General features: G+C 40.1%; 1 protein-coding gene across 1 annotated transcript; it reads right to left on the bottom strand.

Moving 5' to 3' along the window:
• Positions 1 to 1,438: 1,438 nt before the first annotated feature.
• On the bottom strand, positions 1,439 to 23,292 carry gnptab (N-acetylglucosamine-1-phosphate transferase subunits alpha and beta). Its single transcript, XM_038738456.1, is given in 22 exon segments — positions 1,439 to 1,956; positions 3,342 to 3,432; positions 5,533 to 5,700; positions 5,850 to 5,948; positions 6,045 to 6,130; positions 6,315 to 6,428; positions 6,519 to 6,738; positions 6,823 to 7,022; positions 7,101 to 8,164; positions 8,270 to 8,485; positions 8,573 to 8,696; positions 8,835 to 9,005; positions 9,408 to 9,587; positions 9,782 to 9,943; positions 17,068 to 17,202; positions 17,387 to 17,451; positions 19,449 to 19,527; positions 19,529 to 19,652; positions 21,251 to 21,301; positions 21,767 to 21,886; positions 22,281 to 22,366; positions 22,986 to 23,292. Coding segments are annotated over 22 exon segments (3,789 nt in total). The 5' UTR covers positions 23,148 to 23,292; the 3' UTR covers positions 1,439 to 1,884.
• Positions 23,293 to 26,742: the final 3,450 nt, after the last annotated feature.

Here is a 26,742-nt window from a genome sequence, read left to right as displayed (position 1 = left end):
GAACATTGTAAACATTTATCTGTTTAACATCAGCATTAGTGTTGTCATTGTAGTATTCCGACGTTAGCATTTAGCTCTAAGTACCACTGTGTCCAAATACAACCACAGAGCTGTTAGCATGGCTGTAGACTCTAAGTCTTGTTTTTTGTTAAATGTTGGGTAGTTCTACATCATGTTTAGAAAAAAATAACTATACCTGTCAAATAAATGTAGTGGAGTAAAAACTACAATATCTCCTTCTCAAATGTAGTGGAGAAGAAGTATTACAAAATGGTACATTAGTACAGTACTTGAGTAAATGTACTAAGCTACATTAACATATGACAAACACCAAGATGGCTAAACCAAATCATTTTATTTCACTCAGAGTAGCCTCTGAACTGATGCAATCTGAGGGATACGTTACTCATCATCTCGCATACATCGCCTGCTAACATCAAAATGTATACCAAGACTTTTCTATCAGCGGCCAAATGCTACCAGTTTCAAATAGTCACTTCCACTCTTGCCATAATAAAGAACGTTTTTATATTCTGCAGCATTCAAATCAGATGCATCAGTCCCTGTGCTAAATGTTACCATAATACATCAAAATAAGTTACAGAACATGGTGAGGGAGTCTGAATTTCAGACAGTAGCGAGCCTGTAGAGTCCCACAGGGACACACACACAGGTGGCTATGAAAGCTGTAGTATCACGTGTAGCTCCAACAATCAATAACAACATTTGTACCACATCAAGAATCATATTATCCTATATCCCATTCATTCTCATTGTAAATCACTATATTAGGGTGTGACGCGGCAAACATTTAAGACATTGTTTAAGATATTAAAATAAAAATAAAAAAAACAACCAACAGGAGATAAACAAATATGTTCCAACAAGTAGGAATGAACAACTAAGGCACTTGAGGTTTATGATTTTATAGACAACAGACAAAGAGAGATGCAGCAAACACTTAAATTCATTATTTTATTCATTCTATAGGTCCTCCTTTTCTTTAAATGAAGCCATTGCAGTAAAAGCCAAACACAGCCGTGGCTGTAAGTACCTATTTTTGTCATCTGCCAACTATTTTTCATTGTGAAAAATTGCCATCACAATTCCGCAGTACCCAAGGTAGCGTCTTCAAATATCTTTTTTTGTTTAAATCAAAAGCCCAAAACCTTTTTTTTTTGTCCTGAAAAGTGACTCAAATGATTAATTGATAATCAAATTAGTTGCAGGTTGTTTTCTGTTGATTGACAAATCTATTAACCTAATCTGTTTTAGCTTTAAACACAACATTTTGTGGATTTTATTGTAGAATGTGAACACACACACACACACACACACACACACACACACACACACACACACACACACACACACACACACACACACACACACACACACACACACACACACACACACACACACACACACACACACACACACACACACACACACACACACACACACACACACACACACACACACACACACACACACACACACACACACACACACAGTGTTTCACTTTAGCAGCACACCAATCAATGACATGTTGAGGGCAAGACGTGAGGAGGGTGGAAAGAGTACAGGGAGTGTTTTGTGTTTGTGTAAGCGTGTTTGTTGTATGAAAGTCTCAGATGCAACCAGTGGAGCAAAAGATGATTTACAGGCTTCTTCTTTCCGGCTGCCATTCCTTTCACCGGCAAGCCCCATCCATCATCTTCTGAAAAATGTTTCATCACCATCTCTCATGCGTCTCTACCCTCCATCCGGGCTGATACAACACAAGCATCGAGGACCGGTCTGAATCCTCTCCTGTCCCTCTACTGAGCAGGAGAGAAAGGGTGTAGGTCTGAGATACAAAAAGGAGAAGAGAGTCTTCCTCTGTCACACCCGTTCAGGGTTGCAGTCCTTGTTCACTCGGCGTCTGGGGAACAGTTTTCGCTTCAGCAGAATCAGCTGTAAGATGAAGGAAGATTGGAAATGGTTTAAATAGAAACTGCATGCAGCCAAGAAAAGACAAAAAAAAAAAAACCTTGTGCTATCTGCTAGCAAGAGGCTGGGTATATTTACACTTCAAGCTATAGTGTATATATAGTATAGTAGTGATTTTAGGAAATACACTTCCCTTATTCGCTTCTGGCAGAGAGTTATGAGAAGATCAACACCACGCATGATGTTCGTTAACTGCGAAAATATATATCTATCATTTTTTTTTAAATCAGCTGTCGCTCTCTATTTATTATTGTGTTAAGTACTCCAAAAATATCCACTTGTGTGTTTGTTTACTATGCTTTCATGCCGCTAATGTGACACACAGTCAATATGTGCCTGAATTGTAGCTATAAAAGTACACTGCAACTCTGCACAACCCTGATCAAACACTCTCTCGATATTTTTTAGTAGTAATGTGTGACTTAAAATGCAAAATCTGAATATGTCACTATAAATTAAGTTAAAAACAGAACTGTGAAGTCTGCCTGAAATATAGACATTATTCCTTTCAGATAAAAAAAAAAAAAACTTGGTTACTCAACAGAACTTTGACACCAGTGCCCCTCAGACCTTTGTAACCTAAGAAAGCAAAGATAATCACACTTTTGATCTCTCTAATCTAAACTGTACAAAGCCGATGTCTCTATCTCAATAACTTGGGCAGCAGGACAGCCTCATCTGGTGCCAAAAAGCCCGTCAAAAGTCTGTTTGTGTGTAGTGACAGAGACACTGGACAAGTCTGACACATTCCTAACTGGGAACACTGGTCTCATGGGTTGCTGTGGGGAAAATTCTCCTAAGGTCACTGCAACTGTTGACCTTTCTTTAGGTTAGCTGAGGAGAAACTGGAAACGCCTCAAAACAGCTCAATGTCAAACCTTGGTCGAGTAGTATTTGTTAAAACAATTTCTGGCACTCATTTCTTCCCAGTACCAAATTGGAAGAATTTGAGTGAAAAGTTGTCCAAGAATACTATCCTGATTTTAAAATGATTTGCTTTCATATTCTTTGGATTTTGTTGAAGCAAAAAAAATCCCACTTATCTAGCAACAAAGACAGTTAATAAATAATTAGTACTGTATGATTCAAGTCAACACAGATGGACAAGTCTTGTGTTCCACACAGGACTATTAGGGGACTTTCATTTCTGTAAAGTCAGGTCCAGGCTCAGGTGGCCTAGCACGACACATGAGATGGATCCACCTCCAAATGGAATTTCTGAAGCGAAGGCCTGAATCATAGCTCAAGTGTGAATCATGGAAACAGAGAGGTGTGTGAACAAATGTCCTGTCCTGTCTTTATCTGAATGTGTAAATAAACCTTGTGTGGTCCGAGGTGGACACACTGACCTGTTCGGCGAAGAAGGACATGATGGTGAAGATGACGAGCGTCACAAGGACGCAGTGCGTCCAGAACTTCAGCTTGTCTCGATACACTCGCCTGGGAAAAAAAAAAAACACACTTCAGTTACTTATCCTTCATTATCCCATCCAACACCAGCAGGTACAGATGCAGAAATAAAATGCAGTGGCAACTCAGTGGCCTCTGAGTTGCGGCAACATTAGCCATGTTGATACTAAATGTGACCGACCTCCGCAAATGACGCTGCCTCAAGTGATGTCGGAATAATGGGAAAAATTTGTTTCCAACTGTAAAGAATTATTTGAGTGGAAAGAGCGATCAATGTATTGTTTAAACACTCTGATCTATAAAATACACATCTTCTTTGTAGCATTCATGCTAGTGGTTGACCGATATGGGGTTTTCAGTGGTCGATATATAATACTGATTTCAAAACAAAGAAATGTCACGTATAATTCCATTAGTCCATGCAGAGTACAATCTAATATACATGGTCATCTTAGCCACTAACATGTTGATTAAGATAAAATGTTTTTAATGAATGAAATAGAAAAATACATCCTATAGATTTCAGACGGTGTAAAGGTCTCATGAGTGCAGGTATCAGTCGATGCAGATTATTTCACAATTCCCGATATCAGCCAGATTAATCGGTCTCTCACTAGACCATGCTGTTTTCACAATACAACTTAAAAGATCACGAACGCACCAAAGTCAGATGAATGGCTTCCCAACTTGGGAAATGGAGCATGTGAATGCACCAGGTTAGGTACGACAAAAACTTGTAAGTGCAAAATGTATGTTTCCTGATTGTCTCACAATCAAGGGAAACAAGGGAGGCTAATTGTGCTCCGATGTAACAAGAAGGAAACATGAAGTATGCAGAGGGCAGCAGGGCAACAGGGTGACAAGGTGACACCATCCAACGCCATCTGCCTGTTACTAACTCGGAGATACAAGAAGAGACGGGAGGCTCAGCTATGTGATGATCTTGCAAGTATCTTACAGCTAGCGACTGATCTGAAGCGGCTTGGTCTAATTTTAAAGTCTCTCTGTGAGGTTGGCATCCTCTAGCTAAATACAGGAGCCGGATCCGTGACAAAAAAACCCTGAAGCCCCCCCAGGGTTTCTGCTCCAACCTGGCAACACAGTGTCATGTGGTGACAGCCACAAATTCTTAACTTAGGCTGTTTGGGGGAAAAATTGCTTGATAGAATTACCAACTCATGTATAAAAAAGGAGTCTAGTACAGTGCTGGAATGTGTGCTTTTAAACTATTACCTATTACCTTTTTAACTATACCGTTGTCAACAGAAAATGAATGGGTAACAATTTGGATGATTGTTCAAGTCGGTTATCAAGCAGAAATGTCACACTGCGCTCGTTCCACTTTGTTAAATGTGAGGATGTAAAGCTTTAATCTGTAGTCACTGTAAACAGGATCTCTTTGAGTTTTGGACTTTTGGAAAAATAAGCATGCTGGAGATGTCACCTTGGTCTCAGGGAACTTGTGATGGTCATGTTTTGCTATTTTAAACAAAATAGTGTCTACAGCATGTTAGCTCCTCTGTGAAGCTGTACTTAAGCAGAGTTCTGGGAGCTACATGCTAATGTAATGCTAACATGCACACAATGACAATGCTAAAACACTGACGTTTAACAGGGATAGTGTTTCCCATAAATACAGCATCTAAACATTTGCTATCTTGCACTAAAAACAAAGTCATTGTGTCTTAAGTTTTACAGGTTTTTGATCATAAACTTAAATTGTGCACACAAACTTTTGGCCTGATGATGGCGCTAGATGAAAAGTTCATTTATCTTGTGATGAACAAGTATGTCTTAAATTTCATGGCAATCCATCCATTAGTTGCAGAGAGATTTAACTCAAACCCATAAATGTCAACCTCAAGGTGGCGCAAAAAAAGAAGTCAGAGGATCACAAAAGTAATAAGGATTTATCCACCAGAAACCATGAAGGTCTGCACAAGATTTCATGAAAATAAACAATTATTTTTGATATTTAAGTCTGGACCAAAGTTGTGGACCAACCAACCAGCAATGCCATCCCTGCTGCTTGCATGGATAATAATAGCTGAATAATGCGCTGCAGCAACTAAGCTTAAACTATATCAATGACCTATGTGTTCAGAATTGTCTCTAAACTTTATATCGTACCATTCCTGGAGCTCTTCCATATGCAGGAACCTGTTGCGATATTCTCTGGGCAGTTCAAACTGGGACGGAAGCGGGAACATGGACTCATAGAAGTCTCTCAGCACAGCTTTCACTGTGGCAGCATCCTTGTGTTTGTGGTCAATGTTATCATTCAGACAGATGAACTTCCTGTTGCGGATTAATGAAAATACAGACGTTAGTACAGTTTAACAACCAATATGGTAAAGAAGTAAACTTTGGTTGCGCCATAAAGAGGGGAAAATCTAAAAGAAAGGCAAACAGAAAAGGAAATGTAATCTGTACAGAGTGCTTCCCACCTGGGATTCTTCCTAATGTCATCTAACTGGCCGACCACATGGGACACATTTGTCCGCACCATCTTGAAAGCGATCTCCTCCTCCCCCATGATCTCAAATCTGTCCAACAGAGGACATGTTAGCAGCAGCAACTTAGCAGGGAGAATATCTGAATTTTAATATATTGTGAGAGTGACTAATGGTCCTTCTTCTCACTTGTACTTATTTTGCTCTCTGAAGGCTTTGTGGATGCGTTCTGTGATGGGCTTGCAGTGGAGGATGAGGCCTTTTGTGACAGGAGGCTGTGGATTAAAAAAAAGGACAGGTTATCAGTCAAATAATTAATCTCAGAACAAAGAAAGGCATAAAAACTCCTTCCCACAGGTCTTACAAATATGTATAATCTGCAATGGATTTGAGAGTTTTAGCAATAATCAATTTAAGGTTTTCTCTTTTTCCAAGTCATTAACTTCAAGTGTGGCTCACCATGCTGGGGTCATAGTAGGCCTCCTGAGTTGGGTTCATCAGGTGGAGATGAGTCAGGTTAGTCGGGAGAGTCTTAGAGCAGTTTATCAACATCTGCTCCAAGCCTGTCAGGTCCTAAAAAACACAACACAATAAATATTATCCAAAACCACAAATCTCACAGCCCTATGTTGGGATGGAAGATATATCAAAGCCAGGGCCGACCTGCAGGCTGAGTGGCAGCTCGTGGATCCTTGTGGCGAGAGTTCGAATCTCCCGGTCGGACAGGACACCTGAGTGGTCGGTGTCGATCTCGTCAAACACCTCGGACACATTGAGCTGCTGCTGAGCACTCATCAGGAAGTAGAAGTATGAAAAGGCGAATTGCATGTCCTCTGGGTGACGAACACGATGGAATGATGTCTTGTCAAACTCCTCTGGGAATCTGAAGAAAAGGGCGCAGAGAAGAGTTCATGGTGTTGCCTCTTAGGAATGCTTTAAAATCTTAAAGAATCTGCAACCCACTCACGTGTCCTGCAGCTCCTGCATGATGAGACGGTCGATCATGTGAGGCATGTGTGCTGGGACTTTGCGGGACGTGAAGCCAAACTGGCCGTTGAGCAGCTTGTTGACGTAGCGCAGCGAATCAGCAAAAGTGTCCTGCAGCCGTCGGCCAGTGGCGCCACCATCAGTCTCGTACGACAATAGTCTCTGCAGACGCTCCTCTTCCTGTAAAGTCAATGCAATGCAATAAATTAACACTTAAAGAAATGAGTGAAAAAAGTGAAACTTGTAGGCCCTACTTACCTCAAGCAGTTGCTGGAAGTATTTCTTCCTCTCCCATGGGAGGAAGCCTCTGTCTGAGGATGTGAAGTGTTGGAGTCTCCTCCCCACGGGAGCGCCTCTGGCAGCATTGCCTGTTTCTGCCCGATTCTCGGGGATCTTTTTTTTTGAAATGCTGCTTAGCAGTTTAGAAGACATTGGCCTCTCGATTGTGGTATTCAGATTAAAATGTTTGTTTTCAAAGTTTTTCTTCTGCTTGTCACCAATATGGACTGGGATAAGAGGAGTGACAGGTTGTTCCTGCGCAGCCACTTCTTTCTTGGACATTTCTTCTTTTGAGTTTTGACTTTTCCGAATGATATTTCCAGTTTTATCTTTCGTGGGTGGTTTTTCTTCCAACTGCTCTCCCTCCAAGTCTTTATACGGCTTCCCTTGGACCTTGGCTGCTGGATGTGACTCTATGACATGCTGCTTTTGACCCATTGTCTTGTAAGGTTTTAGAAGTTCTGCTTTTGTGAGGTTATAGCCCTTCATGGTAATGTCACCAATCAGGAGCTTCTCTTCCAGCCTTTGCAGCTCACTGCGCACAGCAGCTGGTAGAAGTGACACATTCAGTGCAGGAACTTCTATGACAACCTGGGGTTCACCAGGCTGCCTCTTCTGGATCTTAGGACCCAGTTTGTCCTCAGGAATGTCTGAGAACGGGAACACCGGCTCTGGAGACGGAGTCGGCATTGGCTCTTTGCCGGCGTCTTTGCTTACAGCCTGGGACACGTTAGTCTGAGGTACAATGCGGGTGTCGATATCTACACTGAAGCTCATTGTGAACTCCGTGTTGTCTTCTTTCTGGAAAGTGAGATTGTATCGGATCTGGGTGTTGTTGTGGCCAGGATGGAGCAGCAGGTGAATTGTCTTCCACTTGTTGGCAACGGAGGTATGGCGAACCACCGGGTTGTCGCTGACATGGGCCTCAGAGACTCTGCGAGCCAATCTGTGGAAGCTGAAATACGGCCTGATTTCACCAACCGGGAGGGTGTACAGGGTCTGATTCCTTAGCAGGGTCACACGGTGCAGCTCACCAAAGTGCTCTGCAGCAGAGATGAACACATGTTAAAGGATAAGGCTGCTGATATTCTGCCAAGAATCCTTTCATCTGTCAGGTCCAACATAGCGAGTATTTTCAGTTAACTCACCTTGGCCACAATCTCCTACATCAAAACCACAGGACAGTACATTGCAGGCTTGGTCGCAGAACTTGTCCGCTAGCCAGGAGTTGGCGCAGCCTTGATTACAGTACGACGTCCCTCCAAGACCTCCTAGACCACCTGCAAACTGCCACACCTGTCCTCCAGCTCCACCGGGCCCACCTCCACCGACCCCAGCCGCAAACCGACTGTTCCCCGCTGCACCTGTCACCAAAAAGGAATAACATGTTAGACATGAATGATTCGATTTAGCTTATTTATACAGATTATGTGAGTGTTGGGTCTCTTTACCGAGGCAGTCTCCTCCATCCCAGTCACAGGCAGAGTTGTTGCACGCTTTGTCGCAGTACCCATCTTTGATCCAAGATCCTGGGCAGCCCTCCGCACAGTTGGGGACAGGCCAGGTGAGATACACCTGCAGGGAATTGAAGAAAGAAAACATGTTGTTGTTTTTACTTTAAAAAGACACTGACACGTGACATATTGTACATTGTAATAAATCAGCAAATTTCTAAATGAGTGATGAATGACTTTTAATGAGTAATATTCACACCTTCTGTCCTTTTGAGTGGCTGTAGAAGTCATCCGGCCAGACTTCTTTGCCAAACATCACGTCGTCGTTGAGGTAAATGAACTTTTGGGAGAGCCCTGGGATGCGGTGGATGTGGGTCTCTATGGCAGGGGAGCTGAAAGTGGGAAGGTGGCTGTGGTTCTGGAAGATATCCTAGAAGTCAAAGAAAACAGCACATTTTCATACATATAATGTTAAGCTAAACATGTAATATAACTGAAACAAAGCATAGTTTCTGTGACAAGTATGTGAGTCTTGAAAAGAGACTTTAGGAAATTAGTTTGCTGATTTGACTGTATGAAACTGTGCTCCAATAAAACAAAAATAGTGCTAAATCAATATTTTTATTATTTTTAAACATTTTATACATTTAGTAGGGGTGTTCAGGTCAGGTTCTTTCCAATATGACAAAATACATACACAAAGAATGGGAACAAGTTCTGTAATGGTTTTGTTTTTTAAACATATTACAGTGCACGTATTTTGGAGTCAGTAAAAATAGACTGAGCACCCATCCCTAGTAGCATGTGGGAGAGGTCAAGGCTTAAATATTACCTGGTGTGTGACAACTGTAACTCTGGGGTTATCCAAGTTGAGCCAGGAGGGAATCTGCCCGTTAGTGACGATGAAGATGTGTCGCACCCAGGGGGCGTGTCTCTCCACAGAGCGCAGCGAATAGCGGAGCTCCTCATTATCCTCGAATCGGCTGGCGGAAACATCTTCGTCCTGTTTGGACTGAAGAGGAAACACAGAAAAGAGTAGAGTGAACAATAAATATTTAGACTGTCTCAGGCCCTATTATTATTATTATTATTATTATTATTATTAACAACAAACAGGGTTTTCAATATATCAGTTCTAAAATCAATAAACACCTCTTAAATGTGCATATTTTAATAGTGATGAGATCCAGGGAGGACCAGTCTTACCTGTGAGATGGCGGTGAGGTCCCAGAACAAGTAGCCAGGGCTGATGGTTAACTCCTTTCCATCCAGGGTGAGGTTCTTTTTAGCCTGCTGGGTCAGATCGGTAAAATCCTGCGGGGTTTTCAGGTGGAGCAGGGCGATGCTAGCCTCAGAGTACAACTCAAACTAAGGGACAAATAAACAGAACAACAGTAAGGTTATAATTGCTTGATAGAGTACTCCAGTGATTTGGAATTGGACTTCCATAAAGTTGATGGACATATTACTAAAGACAAAAGACTAAACAAAAACAACGGTCTAAACTAATGCAGCAGAAGTCGAGGTATCCTGACATTTAGTCCCTGGCACGGGTCAAGCTCAAGACACACTGGATCCTACAATTACCATAATGCAACTCAGTACCATCTTTTGCTAGACACTCCATTTGGTGAACCACCAGCAGGTTGACATCTGTGGTTGAGACAGAAATGTCTAGACAACTATTGGATGATTTGAAGACATTCAAGATGGAGCCCTGACTTTTCATCTAGGGCCCTCTTCAGGTTGAGTGAAATTTCTGTTGGATCGATTGCTGTAAAATTTGGCACAGATATTCAAAGTCCAATAATTTTTCATATTGCGCCATCATCACGTGAATTCAATTTATCGAATACTTTGGTTTATGACGAAATAGCTGTAAAACTAATGACATTCCCATCTGCCTCAGCTGTGCTTCGTTCAGTCCTTATTAGCGGATGTTACCATGCTAACATGGACAGTGAAACTGGTAAACATAATAACTGATAAACATCAGCATGTTAGCATTTCCTTTGTACGCATATTAGCATTTAGCTCAAAGCACCAATGTACAGCAGGCTCAACTTCAAAGTACTACTTTTTACTTTCAGTATAAACCAGATGGCTTTTACGCTTGGAAACAACAACTAGATGACAAAGGTCCCTCCAGGATAAGTTTCTAGTAACTTAACTGTCATGTAAAATCAGAGGAGTGCCCCTTTAAGTCAAAAAACAAAAATCCCCACGTACACTGTGAGAACATCCAACAGTAAATTCTTCATTCAAGTCACATGTTCAGCGACAAGATTGGCCAAAGTGTGAGGCTTTTGACAGTGACCGTCCGTCTATCAATAGGACAGGAAGATTTATGAAAGACTGGGAATGAGAATAACAAGAGGCAGGGGCAAATCAAAGCAGCTATGATGCTTGTGTGGAGGCATCTGCTGGCTGCTGCAGCCTCGAGTCTGAACGACAGGAGTGTGTGTGTTTAAAGTGAGAGTTCGGAAAGTTCGGTGATGTCACCTTCTCCATGGAGGTCACATGGAGGTGGCTCTCCATCTGATCTCGGGACAGCTATGTGAGGCATTTGAGGAGTTTGTGTGTGTGTGTGACAGAGAGAGAGTGAGATCCATGTGAGGGAGATACCCCTGTCTTCTGCCTCGACCATTCGTTTTTCTCCGCTCCCGTTTTTAGGTGTGGAGGATTAGCTGTGTCTTTTAAACCCAGCGGCGAGCAGCCAGGAGACAGCAAGCCCCGGATCACATTTCCATCTTTATTATAGCTCTCTTTATAGTCCTGATAATGCTCTGACACACGCAAACAAAGCAGGGCTGTGTGTGTGGCGGCCTCACACAGGCACATGCCTGCAAGTGTTAACAGTTTTATTCACACACATATGGCACATAAACCTGATTACAATAATAAAGGAAAACTGACACAATTTTACTAGTAGGAATTAGTAAAAAATACATAATTCTGGACTGGTAACTGTTTTAATTATCAATGAATCATTTAATGCTGAACATTTTCTGGTTCTAGCTCATGAAATGTGAGGAGTTTATGCTTTGTTCTCTTTTATATCATTGTAAACTGAATATCTTTGGGTTTTAGATTTTTGGTCAGACAAAACAGCAGTATGCGGACCTTCACCCTTATCTCTGGGACAACATGTTTGTCATTTTTCTTCTAGACATTTTGTTGTCTAAATTGGACAATTGACCTCAACATGTTTAGAATTTATTTTTACATCTGACCTACAATTTATTATTAGCATTTTCCTATTTTCTTTTATTTGAATTTCTAGCACGGCCGCAAAATATGAGCACAAAAACTGTTTCTTTCCCATTTCAAAATGAGACAATGTAACTTTTAGTTAAAACATCCTTCCTCTTTCAAGTGAAAAGTTTAATTCATAAACAATTAAACACATTTAACTCAGTACTTTCAGAGGTTTTGTTGCTACAACCTTCATTGATCTGGTATGGCCAGAAGTAACATTACTATACTGATTTTATGCCTCCTCACCATTTGTGCTGCAGTTACAGCAGGCTTTTGCGTTAAGCATTACCACATAATCGTCACTATCGTCACATTGTGTCACAGGAAGCAGTCACAATGTTACAATGTGTGTTTCATTTTGTAGCAGAAAAGTTGGAGCAGTATTCTAGGTGTGAGGGATTGAAGGGAGTGTCTATGCTGTGTGTGAAATTTAACGTTGAAAAAGAAGATGCTGGAGGTTTCATCAGCAAACTGTCATGTCCTCCAGGCAGCAGCTACCGTTATGACTCGTTTACTCTCCACACATTATAAGCTGTAATCACTGTGGCCTGCGTGTCACTGCAGAAGCAACACAAAATGTAATTAGTCTAGATAAAACTCTCTGGGTAAACCAATTAACCCTGCAGTGAGTGATCTTTTTAAGCAGATGGACTGAGATGACGCAACAGACTACAGCTTAGGTGGAGCTGCATCACCTGTTGGTCAGTCAATCTGAAACGGGCAGGTGACCTATAAAGGAACCCGGAGCAAACCTATCAAGGTCTTTACATAACACGCCAAATATTGTCAATGTGATGACATGATGTGCTGTCTTAGAAAGAGGCATACGTGTCAACTTTCCCAGCAGCCTGGGCTTGAGGAGTGAGGAGTGTGACTTTGACCAATCCAACAAAATGAAATATAAAAGATATTTGAAGTGGTGTTTTTATCTTACATACTTTCAAGATATGGTGTTAGTCTTAGAACAAAGCATCTAGTTTTCTGTTGACAGAAGTCTGTGATATGAGTGTGACAACCACAAAAATTAGACTTCTTTCTTGTCAACTCCAGCTGATAGACATGTTGAATCTGGCTACTACCAGATATCTGAATCAGAGAAAACATATCTGATTTGTTCAGCAATTCAAATGAAATTAATCAAAGAAGTGAAACAAAATGAAATTTAGTCTCATTATTATGCTAATATTAAGGATTTTAATAGAATAGAAGAAAAAATAGGTTACTTTGACAGGTTTAATGATCTAAAGCGAAATGATGTAAATCTTGCTAATTAGGCAATCAGTCAACATTTTTGAGCAAAAATGTTTTTTTTTTTAAATCACTGGTTGCAGCTTCTCAAATCTGATGATTTAGTGTTTCTGACATATAATAGACAACATGAGTCACGAGTTAATCCCAAAAATAATCAGTAATAATGAAAACAATCCCTAGATGCAGCCATTTTTTAAACGTATTGTTATGCTAAATGAAGAGATGTGAGGCCAAGTTAAACAATGACCTGCATATTTTAGCATTTTAATACCCATGACATTACATATTTATATATTTTTTTACCTTTGTATTTTTATCCTTTATATTGTTTTTTCCAATACATAATTTTACTGTTATTTTAATTATTATTATTCATTCCACACCAGCCTTTTTAGCACAGACTCATCAGCATGTACATCCTGTATGCTTCATAGAGGAGATGAGACACCGTGTGGACAACCGCAGTCTCCTCAAAACGCATAAAAATACACGCTAATACAAACACATCAGCAAGCTTGTCCACAAACACTAGGGGTAGTACTCGACAGGCAGCAGCACGGGCAGATGATTGAGGTTGCGGGGCAGCTTTCATCACCATAGCACTTGGTCTAACACCAGCTATAAATACCATCCGTCTCTCACCGCTAAACCTCTCCCTCCACACTATGCACATCATCCCCCTTTCACAGAATCGACCCGGCAACACCACGAAACACCTTGAAATCCAAACTGTGTATTGTCTGGTGACCCGTGTACCTAGAATCCCTCCAACGTTAAAACGCCAAACACTCACACACACACACACAAACACCCTTGACATCGTCTTTCATTCACATGTCCCAGTATCATCCCTACTCCCACAACACACCCTCCATTTTAAATCCTGCGGCACCCCTGCTAGCTTGTTCCACTTATAAAAAAGACAAAAACTGGACTCCAAACAAGCAAAGCCAGACATAAACATGTATGAGATGACAGGGTGTGTCCAAGAGTGAAGGAAAGGTCAGTAAAATCCTTGTGACCTTTCAGCATGCTGGCTGGCGCCGCGCCACTCTAAACAGTTGTTCTAATGTTAACCCCGCACCGCCAGCTTAGGTTACTGTGTGAATGCCGCTGGCTACTATCACATGACCTACCATGCTGCAACCCCAGCAAACCTGGAGATAAAGGTGGGGAAAGATGAGACACCTGGGTGTGATAATAAGCGCCTACACATCATCACTTACAAAGTTACAGTGATTTTGACTCTATCAAGGCTCACAGAAGCTGCTTCACCTATTTGTGCTCAGTTGTACATTTGTTTAAATTCTATCTGCAATTGAGATGAAGACAAATTTTAAAAGAGAAATGCGGTGCAGATTGTGTAAAAGTACAATTTTTGCAAGATTTAAAGAACTGTATTGATTATGATAAGCCTACAATAACTAACTATCTGCAAGACGTTAAAATAATTATTTAGCCTCTTTTCAACTTAAATAAATTAAATTTCCAAAACCTTGAAAAGATGTTCATCATTCATAAACTAACTGCATGGAGGAAGAACTTACTTTGTTCTAAAATAAATTAGTAGTTATGATATGAAGATATGAATGGACTGTGCACTTTATACATTATTTAGTCTTTATTCATTTATAAATAATTATTTCAGTAAATTTTTTTTACACATTTTGCTGCTGTCCTTTTATTTATTGTACGATGAATAACTGTCTTAGAAGAAGCAAACTCGATACCGTAATATTACCTCTGTAAAAGTAAAAGCTACAGTGCAAAGACCCGCTGCAGCTCTATTAACTTTATTTATACCATAAAAATTCTATATTAAAGTGTGTTGCAAATACAGTAGGGTTGCAACAATTATTTTCTTTATCAATTGATGTGCTAATGAGTTCCTCAATCATTCTGACTATAAAATGTCAAAAAAAATAGTGAGACTAACCTTTCATAATTTGCCAAAACTCTGACCTGCAGTCTAAAACACAAAAGATGTTCAGTTTACTCTCCTAGATAACTTAGAAAACCTGCAAATATGTGAGAAGCAGGAGCAAATTAATTTTTTTGCTTAAAAAATACCTAATTAGATTCTGTCGATCCACTGGTGGATTAATTGACTAATTGTTTCACTTCTAAAGTACAGTAATGATAATGAGATTTTTAAGACTTTGACTTGGATTGTTTGAAGGCTTCTGAGGAGTCCACTGATACTGTAAAGCTGTTGTATAACGCCTCTGTTCTGTATTTAGTACGTACAAAGGCGTAACAAAATATGTTATCTAATCTGTCACCCATTTATTCCAATCAGCCATGTGAGCGTATTATCGGAAGATGGGACAAACAGTTAACCGATGCCCGCCCTGCCGGTCTGCTGGTGTGACAGGGTCATTCAGCTCCTGGCTGCACTGTTTTGTTTTCTTTCATTAATTCAGAGCAATCCACGCTTGTTAGTGGCATTCCTCCTTCTCAAAATATAAAGCAGAGTTCTGAGTGGAGGAAAATTATTAGATACACAAGCTGCCGAGCTAAACAGAGGCCCTTTATCCACATCACAACATAACTGTTTAAAATAGAAAAGGACGCATTTAAGGAGGACAGTGCAACCTCCTCTCCTTGGAGGATTTGACATTTATGTTTAGCCTTTAGTTAGTTATGATGTATAAAAAGATCTTAATTTGCGCACACAAAAATATACAGAGCATGTCTATAGTAATAACGATGTAGCCCTTCAGCACTGTGATAGGACACTGTGAGAGTGACATCTGGTGGCAAACTCAGCTGCCTTTTACCTCGTCACTGGCACTACTTAGTAAAAAACAAAACACGAAGAAAGTATTTTTTCCCCCAGATTGAATTTGGGGAAGAACACATCAAAAGAGATCTTTATTTGATAATATTACAAACCAAAAAGAAAAGTAAAAGAAAAGGCTAGGAGGTGTCTAACAATGTGTTCTTATCTATTCTGGTATTTTACCAAAAAGAAGTAATAAGACGTAATAAATAAGAACAAAAAATTACTTCAAAATAAAAGTATCTCAAAGACACACTGGATGAATAGATGTTAACATGTACAAAGGAGATATCTATGATGAAGATATCAGAATGTCAAATCTACTGTGTTTCCAAATTAAAGTATAAAAATAAGTGTCTTTCCTTATCCTTTCATCAACAACACCATCACACCACTGCCAGGAGCAATTTTAACTAAGAAACAAGTTTTGATTCTTGTAGTGGACAAACTAATAATTCAGAAATAAGTGAAGAGTTCAATTTCAAAAAACAGATAAACCACCATTGTTCAAATGAATAAACCAGTACGACTTTGAGATTCCCTTGAGTGCACACATAAAAAACACATCTGCGATATTTGCTAATGAACCCTTTATGACATGTCACAAGCCGATTCCTTACGATGGTGTCGAGCCCGATCTGGGCATATTTTAACAGACTGGCATCAGCTAAAATAAAGCAGATTACTATTCAGTCCTTTCTTCACTGAAATCTACTGTATTGCAGTGCTTCATAAAGATGATATGATTGTGATAATTAAAATTAGTGTGAGTGTAAAAAAATTATTTGGTCATTAACTTTTCAACCTGGGTGTCAAAGGTTGACAAAATATACAGTATCAAATCTGTTATATCTCCTCTTTGCTATTAGTGAAAAGCATTGTACAAAACATTCGGGTGGCAGCTTCTCAGTTTTAGCTGGCACTGACCGTCTCTTTCACTGGTTAAAATGAAAATGCTGATCATTTATGATGTAATCTTTCATTCATATCACACCATCAAGTAACTTATGAAAAATAAGGTGTGTCACATTTAGAAGACTGCTATTTAAATGTGTCAGATATTTACATCATATTTAAGTAAATATATGTAACAGATCGCACTCTGTATCAGCCGTTAGCCAATATTAAAGGATTCAGATCGGACATCCCTAGTAATTAGTAATCATGTATTAGGTAATAATAATAAAAATAGGGTTTTTACCTGTTTGATCTTATTGGTTATGACAGAGGGCAGTTTGACTCTCAGCTGCTCCGTTTCCTTAAAAGATGCTGGGAAGCCGCTCAGATAAGCCAGGGACTGCATGCGTATCAGGCCCGGAGCCTCTTTATCGGTCGTCTGCAAAACACACAACAAAGAGGTTAATTTCAATGCGCATAAAAACACCTTCTGATGTTTAATTATCTGAATCTGTCATTCTGTCCTCAGAAATATGATCAAGGGCTGTGTAATTTACAAAGAGGATATATGTAAAATCAGACAGATTTCCATACATTGCATAATATAACAGTTGTAAACTCACCAAGTAACATCTGAACACAGAGAATTTCTGGTCTTCCTTAGACACATCTGTATAGGCTTTATCAGCTGTAAAAATATATAAAAACGCTGAATAAACAGTGAGTTGAAAACATGCAGGTTTAACAAACCAGACTGACAACGGAAACTGTGGGTGAACTAAAGGAACCAGTAACACTGTGTCAACAACTAACATCACAGTTACCTTGGGCAAGGCAATGAACAAGTTGTGTCAATGAAGTTGAGCAGTTATAATTTCCGGTGTTTTCTCTCATAACTCCCCTAAATCAATAGTGCACATAAATAGCGTTTTTTTTTGTCTTTTTATTTTTGTATGTGCACTACTTGCAATGTACCTGTGACTTTAAATTTATCCATGGTAACAATGTTCCTTTTTTTAGTTTGTATATTTTGCTTGTTATTTTCTTCCATCCTTTTGTCTTTTATCTGTTCTGTTTTGTAAATATCTAAAATCTGATTTGAAACTCGATGTGCCACTTCAAATAAAAAAATTTTTTAAATGTAATGGAAGAAAAGATAACAGGCCTCTAATAGGGCACGACTGAGACAGAAAAGGAGCATTCAGTTAGTTACTCCATAATGCTGAAGTTATGAATACCATCAACTGAGAAACAACTGATGGCTTACAGTCACCAATAATATTCAAACGAGTGATTAATGAGTTGGCCTTTATGATCTGGGCAAAATTTTCCTATTAGTCACCTTCCTGGTGTGTGTGTGTGTGTGCGTGCGTGTGCGTTATACAGCAGGCCGAGTCTGAAAAAACTGTGACATACCCACTGGGTTACAAAGTCATGTGATGCATCTTGAAAAGCCACAGTGTTGCGCTGCAGGTGAGCTGTTAAATGCTGTGGAGGATGTGCTTGCACAATCTCCTGTCCTGTAAGTAAATGAGGCACCATGCAGCTGGTGCACGTATTGTCATTTTAAAAGTTAATTACACGTGTCATGATTAATGCTTTAAAGGCTGGTGATTCTTTGTTTGCTGATTGAATAGCTTAACTGGCCATAGATTAAATAGCTTATCGGTTACACTGTGTTTATCTGGTAACTCTACGGCTCAAAATAGTCCAGAAGTCTAATGCCTGTTTTTAGATTTTAAAAAGGAAAATATGTATGTAATAACTGATAATAAAATGTTATATGCCAGTGAGTAAAGAACATTTAAATGATTAACATTGCTAACAAGGTTCAGTATGAAGAAGCACATCATGTGTTTGAATGCCTGAATGGCCAACTAACTAGGCATGATCAAATGTCAGTCAAAATCCATGGATGTGATGTGTTTTGGATGTTATTGTGTGGCGGCCAATATGTGAAATAGTTTACCGGATGATGTCAGATACTTTGAAACTATTCCAGTTTTAAAAACTTTATACAGAAGACAATGGAAAGAAGAGAGATGGTTAAATGTACTATTTGAGTATGAGTAACGCCTAAAGATAATTAAATCTGCATGTCACAACTTTCAGTGAAATCTGTAATGTAGCCGATGCACGGCAGTTATTGTCATGGGGCCTGGGCCACTATGGAACTCAATTAACTGAACTTCTAGTGTTTTAATTCTGCATCATACTTCAAATTTAGGCATTACTTCTTGCTTGTGTTACATCCCATTTATAGTTTGTTTTCAGTTTTTTTAATTTTACTGCCTTTTCAAGTCCGTATAACATATTGCATTGAATGTATGTCTTCTGTTTTAGTTTTCTTCTTAGCTTCGTAGCTCACACTTTTACTGTACTGATCATTAGTGCTGCTGCTGTTATAGTACCAGGTAATACGGATTTCTCTCTCCACCACTGCAGCATTCTCATGTTCTGGTTACTCATTAATCACAATTCAAATTATATCTTTTGCATTGTAAATTATTTTTCCTTTTTAAGAAATAATCTGCCTTCTGATGGGTTCAGCTATTACAACCCTCTGTGGCTTTTGTTGCTCTACCTGGGGAATCTCTCACATGCCGCTTGGAATCATTTATATCCTTTCATGTCAAACGTTCGACCTTGCTTGTTGCCAGAAATAATTATTTTGTGTGTTTTTACCATCAGCCTGCGAATGAAAGACAACCACAGAGGCGGTGGTGGATGGGTGGAAGGGTTTGTTCATCATCAGCAGCTCTTTTGGCAGCAGAAAAGGACGGAGAGAGCGTCGGCAGCTCTTTGAGTGTAATGTTGACTGGCAGAGCGGGATCCAGGGCCAGCATGGGCGCTATGATGCAGTGGGACAGCAGGCATTCTGGCTTAACACTAAAAAAAAAACAATAAAACAATACTTTACTCAAAGTATATTCACCTTGTATTTTTTACTCAGATGACCACTTCCTCCAACTTTGAGGTTTTGCACTCAAGAACAATCATGACATCAATCAATTTCACACGTTCAGCAAACAGTCTGTGGAAATGCTGCATCGGGTCTCTCAGTGTGTTTGCGGTTAAAGCTCAGATAGGTTGACAGGAAGGAGGAGGGAAAGACAAGAGAGGTCACCCCTTTATCAGTCTATCATTTTGGTGGTCAACGCATGAAATACTTACCCTGAAGTCAAATCTTCATTGTGGTTCAGCATGTTCTGCCAACTTTAAGATTCATATCACCACCAAAGTTTCACTCAGTGCAAAATGTGTTATGTCTTTTTTTTTTTTACCTTGTTAGCTTTGCCTTTCAAGCTACTATGCACACTTTTTTCACACAAAAATGCCCCAAATGTTATGAAATTTAGATTTTCTGGTATCTTCATATCCCATTGATTTTACTACCTGGATAACATGCTGCATGTGAAGGCAAACTATAAAACAATCAGCTGTTAACACTGCTGGACCTCTTTAGCCTCCATAACAAAAAACCTATCTACCTCTATCTAACTGATATCCCTGTGGTGTACACTTTTAAGTGTCTTCTTCTGGTAAAAAAAAGAAAAAATCTCCTTCTGGTATAAATCCACCTCAACTTCCTGTTTCAACATGAAACTCAGTGTTCTCACAATGCTGTTTCAACTTTGACAATCATTTCCCAGTGTTTTGAAAGGTCTAAGAGTCTGAGAAAGACCTCTTAAAACATAAAATAATAGGTTACACTAAAGTTTGGGGTTGAGTAATTTGACAGTATACACTCATTATTACGTACACCTGTAAAATCTAATGCAATCCAATACAACAGCTAAGCTACAGCTTCTATTTTTTTAAAAGATAATAATGCTCAGTTTTGACTGACCCTGTCTGAGAGGTATTCAAATAACTATATGTTTATTATTGAGGTGGAAGTGGACTGCTTCATATAAACTTACAAACATGAGGGGAGAAAATATTAAAAACACTTTCCAATATATAGCAGTCCAGCTCAACACCACCTCTAACCACAATCTTAATAATAAAGTAAAGTAAAATTAACCACTCACAGATTAGTATAAGCACTAACACTCTTGCTGTGATACGCCTTTTTGAGCAATGATGCAAATCAATGAGGATGAAATATTTATGGAAATATATATTTACATATGTTAGTGTCCAGTTAATTTTACAGAAAATATAGGCCTACATATATGAACATTCAGTTACCAGGTTATAAGGTACACTTGGCTACAACTAATCTAATGAAACACCCCTGCAATAACTCCTACCTTCATGAAGGGATATAGGATTATAGTTATGGTGTTGAGATGAACTACATTATACAGAGCGGTGTTCCTGCTATTTAGCCTGCCATCATTTATATAAATGTGGTGGACAAAATAAACCAGCACCCGAATCTGTATATATCAAAACTGCAACATAACATTACATTTACCATGATAGAGCTTATATCCATATTGACCATCTCTTCTCAAGTATATGCATATCCTCAGACTCACCTGTCTTTTGGCACTTCAGTTGTCTCACTTGCATTTTTCCCCAGGCGTTCCCTATGTGCAACAAAACAGTGAACTCATATTATTTTCATCATATACCGCCTAGGGTAACAACACTGTGCATTGTTTACAGAGGTCAGCAGAAGCCAGTGAACTGAGTAACTCCACCATTTTAACTTGTTTTTCATTCTAACAAAGAAGAAGAAAAGTTCTGAGACTAATGAAACATCTTTCCTCAGTGTTATTCTAACCTTTGATTCCTCTGAGGCAATGACTGAACAAGCCAGAGTGAAAATGATAATGCTACAGCTCAAGCTTGTACGCTAATTCTGACTGTACTGAAGGCACTTGATTGTGTTTGCACTCTATGGCCATATCCTGCAGTACAGCACTTTCTGCAGAAAAAATAACAGTTTATATTTAAGTGCAGTCATGGGTTACAGCTTACATATATTCCAGGCCTGACCATCAAGCTTCACTGCGACACTACATTTGCAAAGACAGTGGAGCCACAGCTACCTTAGAGCCCTTTGTTCCTCCTCAAGTCGCTCTTTGACCGTCTTCAGTTCCTTCAGCAGAGCCATATCTGTACCGTTCACCCATGTGTACACCACATCAATAGGCATGGGCAGACAGAGCCTGAAAAAAGAAACACTTATATCATTCAAGACAGTCCTCAAACTGCAAAGCCATGACCCTGTTTCCCTCCACACTGCACACTTTCCTCTAGCGAGTCTGCATTAGGTTTTATTCATGCATGGTTACTCCTTTCAGATTATTCTCAAGGGACGGGCACAAACAGCCTAGAGCGGCATGAAGGGAGGTTACAGCAGAAATTGGGCTAAGGGTTTCCACACTTCCTACAATACGATGTGTAAAAGATTTTACCACTGAACCGCACCAAGGATATTTTGCACTTGTTACTATAAGTGCTAAAATAAAAACAGTCAGCTGTACAGTGAAATTCTTGTATTTTTTTCATTGTGAGGGGTTCAAGGCACCCTCAACTAGGGGCATGCTGACTTTTGCTCACCTGCTTTGGAATGATTTCCCACCCACATTGTCTCTGTATGAATCAAAGAGCACATGATACTGGTCCCGACTCCACTCCACCAACACCTGTATGGAGAGGAGGGGGCACTAGATGTTACAAGCCTCTAGGACAAGTAGTTGCTTATGTTGATACATCCCAAGTAGCACACACAGCAAAGACAAGACCCACACCAAACCCCACTCAAAAACAGCAGTTTCCTTGTTCACGCATTATCTGCACAGGTAAACAGAAACCATAAGACTATTTTGGGAATCTTTGGGAACAACTTTTCAATTTATTTACAAATATTTAAATACCACAACAAAAACTTTTATAATACAATCCAAACTTATTTGAAAGATTTGCACAAATCTTCCTCGACAGTATTGGTTAACTTACAACGTGTAGGGCTGCCAGTTACTAAGCCACGGGAGTAAATTAGAGACTTTCCTTGAAATACGTAAAATTAAGTGACGTATTATAATGCCGAACTAGCAGGAACACCATAACGATTCAAAAAGCGTTTCAATTTAAGATCTAAGATCTAGATCACTTTAAAACAGACGACTTTTTAAGCAATCAGGTGAAACGGAGCCCCAGCAAAACGAGGCTGTAGTCGACAGCTGTCGAGCTAAAACATTAGATAATTCAACAAACATTAGTTGCCAGTAAGTGACTGGAGTTAAGAAAATAGAAGAGCCTCACCTCTCCAAACTGAAAGGCGGAAACTATCATGAGGACGAGCCCCCCAAAGCACAGGTAGAGCCCGTATCTGTGGGACAGACATGTGTACGTCTGCCTCTGTAACAGCTTGAGCACCGAGTTGACGACTACCATGGTTCTCCTTGGTGAAGCATACCGCTGCATTCATTCAAAAAAAACGTAGGTTAACGCACTAAACAAAGAAAGTAAACATAACAAGCGACTCGGATCTGTCAGCTGACCGCCTGCCAGACTAGATGACACATGACTACCATACAATTCACGCATCCTCGATCCTCGGCGGGGATGACGCTGCTGTCGCCGGGCTGCTTTTTCACGTCGAGCTCGTTGTCGCCCTCTCTGGTGTGGAGGAGCAGGGTCCGTGATGCATTCAGGGTCTCCTCGCATGGACGGTACTAAGAGTGCGGGCCAGAGTGCCCCTTGTTAAAGCCTGTTCAAGAAGTAAAAGTAGAAAGAAAAAATTTGCCACTGCTGATCATGAGCTTTTTTCTTTATCTTTAAATCCGGGCAACTTACCTACTTTTTTGTCTGTGAACAATGACATGCATGTAGAGAAAACAGAGTGGTCTAACTTGAAAGAGGAGGATCTTGAAGTATACTGTGTACAGTCTGACACATTGTTCCTTGTAGCCTCAAGAAGGCCTCTGAATAAGACAAAGATGTACAAAGCCAAGCCAGGCTGAAACAAACATGTTGAAGAGCTCCGTGCTGAGGCTGGAAGGGCTTTCGAAGCTTGGGCTGAGTCAGGCAGAACATAACCATGGTCCCTTATTTGAATATAAGAAACGGCTAAGTGCAAATTTTAAATATGCCCTACGTTTCATTAAGAGGAATGACAATACAATGAGGTCTGACTCCCTTGCAAGTAAACTGCAAAACAACAATCCAAATGAATTCTGGATAGAAATCAAAAGAACGAATATTGATGGTGTAAGTGGTTCAGAGGAAATTACTCAGCCGTGGCAGCAACATTATGAACTGTTTAATGGGCAACATTGACAATAATGAAGATGTGACTGTCTCCCCACAAGAAGTGTAAGATGCAGTTATGATGCTGAAAGATTTGGTATGCTCAGTCAATGGAGTGTCTGCCGAATTCATTGTGTGCAATGGAGTTAGAAAGGGTGTCAGAAATTATGCCAAACCCAGATGCAGACCAGGAGACAATGCAGCAGTTTAAACAGTTTATTGATTGAGGCAGAGGCAGGGTGAGGTGGGAGTTTCCTTCCAAGCAGTCAGAAAGTGAGGGCTTGCCAGCGTATGGCGGGAGGAGTCGGATCTTCAAGTGGCTCAAGAGGCTTGAAATCAGAAGGCTGGCTGAGCTGATGGCACAGCAATCTGGAGACAGGAAAAGAGAAATTAGTTAAGGCAAACTAGTAACTAGACTAACAAGTTTAGCACTAGACGCTAAGGCTTGCCCTACAGCACACAACTTAACAACCCAGCAGAGAATGGATGTCTGGCCTCTCCTTAAGTAGTGGTGGGGATGGCTGATCAGGACCAGGTGTGTGATTACCAGCAGGTGCGGTTAATGCCAACCCAGGAAGCCAGACACGACCAGGTCTCAAAAACTGAGGAGAGGGGAGAAAAACAGACCAAACAAAAACACACCAAGCATGTCTCACTCACCCAAAGGGAAAAACCACAGTAAACAGCTGTGGAACCGGTTGTATAGATGGTCACACTATCATCAACCACATTCTCAGTATCTGTGAAGACTGCCCTTTTTAGTCTGTGTCTCTGCAATGCACTTCGTTCTTTGTTTTGATAAGTGCTCTATAAATAAAGTTAATTATTATATAAGTCCTATAATCAACAACTAAATTCTTTAAAAAAAATCTCCAGCTATAAAAATAAAACAATGTGTTCTGTAACAAAAGCAGCGTTTCCAGATTGAAATGCAGTGTCTGGTCAAGCAACACTGACTGGAGAAGCTACCCAACATGTTTTTGATGGTGGGGGAAACCGGAGCACCCAGAGGAAACCTACGCAGTCACAAGGAGAACATGCAAACTCCATACAGAAAAGGGTTCGAACCCGGGACCTTCACATGATGGCAGGTGGTTGTATATGTGGCCTGTAACCTCCCCTTCTGAGATCTGGCAGGCTGCAGTTTTTCTTCCAGGAGCCTTCTTCCCTGCTGAGTCAGGATTCCCACCAAGCCTGAGAAAAGGCCTTTTCAACCAACAATTTCTTAACGCTGCTGCCAAGTCAGGCACTGGCGAGCTTCCATGGTCCATCAACAGTTGAGGCTCTGAACTGGTCCCAACTGAACTCTGTGTACCTAGGCTTTCCTTAGGATGTAAGAAAACGCTCTGAGGTGGGACTTGAAAGACTTCTGGACGTGAGCAATATCTTGCAATATCTCTGGCTCTGTCCCATTGTTTTCCCGGCCATCTAATCCAACAAAATTCAAAGAGTGGAAAGCTTTGCCCCCTTTCACCTAAATGTTCAAAACATGGAGCCACATTTCCAAAGCTAGATTACTAACCAAGGAAAGGCACCCCAAATTCCCTAGATTCACTGTGTGGCAAAGACTTTGTGGTCATTTGAGTAAGTGTACTGCATGCTTAACCAATTAGTGTCAGGCTGTATTTTTGATACGTTTATTGTTCCAGTTAATATTATTTCTACATGGTGTATGTTCTTAATATAATCTTATAATAAAATTACCACAAATGAAATGAAACACAGCAAGTCTGGGGCATGTATTCCAACATACAGTTGGTGTAATGGTTGAGTGGGAGGAACCACTGTGGGTGGAAGGGACTGGTAGGGGCCTACAACTATATTTTAACCTGCCCTATTTCCCAGTGTGGCTATTGTGACTCTGTGCTTAATGACATTCAAAGCAAGTACAGTGTACATATATGCTTTTCTATATAATGCATAGATAAAATACCTTAAGATATTTTTTGATGCCAGTATTGCTGCTGATGTAAACACACAAGACCTCAGCAAACCCCATTTCACATGTATTACATTAACTGAGCTTTGCAAGACTGTGGTGTGAAACTCTTTATGCACTTTGCTTCACACTGCTGCGCTTCTTTTAAAATGCTCCATTTTACTTGATTTCATGGATACTATGTACCCTTTTTTAACTTTTATCACTCAGTGGGTTTTATGCTCACTGTGTATTTTTATGTGAAGATGCATTCTGTGTAGTGGAGACCGGGTATGGAGGTAACACGGGGAGAGTTTAACAACACCAGTTCCACCAATTAGAGATTGGATATTAGATTATCCTTAGAAATGTAGTTTCTTAAGGAACGTGTGATGCATTTTTTTTCCTTTATAATTTCAAACCACTATGCTAAAATACCTATCTAAACACTGGCTGACAGGGGTGGGGTGGGTTGTAACACTGCTTTAAAAAGTACTATACAAATATACAACTAGGGACTTTCTTGATTTTAATACTTTTCAGAGTGCCCTTTGCAGTCTGGGCCCACCAAGCCTGCACTCCAGGGTTACCAGCATTCGTTTGTCAGCACTGTGACCTGTACTTCCCATTCACATGTTGTTCACATGTTGGCGTGTGTATCAGCACTCGACCTTTTCCATACTACATCTCCACCGGTGGAGAGGGCAGACAAATGTACGGGCAGCTTGTGAGAAATTCCAATGGGCAAGAAAAAGTCCTGATACCTTGACTCTGATGAAGAATATACATACATTGACACACGCCTCTTTTTTGTTAGACCTAAGGATGAAGGCTACAATGACGTTCTTTAAT

The sequence above is a fragment of the Micropterus salmoides genome, unplaced genomic scaffold, assembly GCF_014851395.1.
Source record: "Micropterus salmoides isolate LMB-PRFRI ecotype aquatic unplaced genomic scaffold, ASM1485139v1 Ms_hic_scaffold_23, whole genome shotgun sequence".
In the NCBI taxonomy this organism is placed as follows: Eukaryota; Metazoa; Chordata; class Actinopteri; order Centrarchiformes; family Centrarchidae; genus Micropterus; species Micropterus salmoides.
This window is presented reverse-complemented; position numbering and strand designations above follow the sequence as displayed.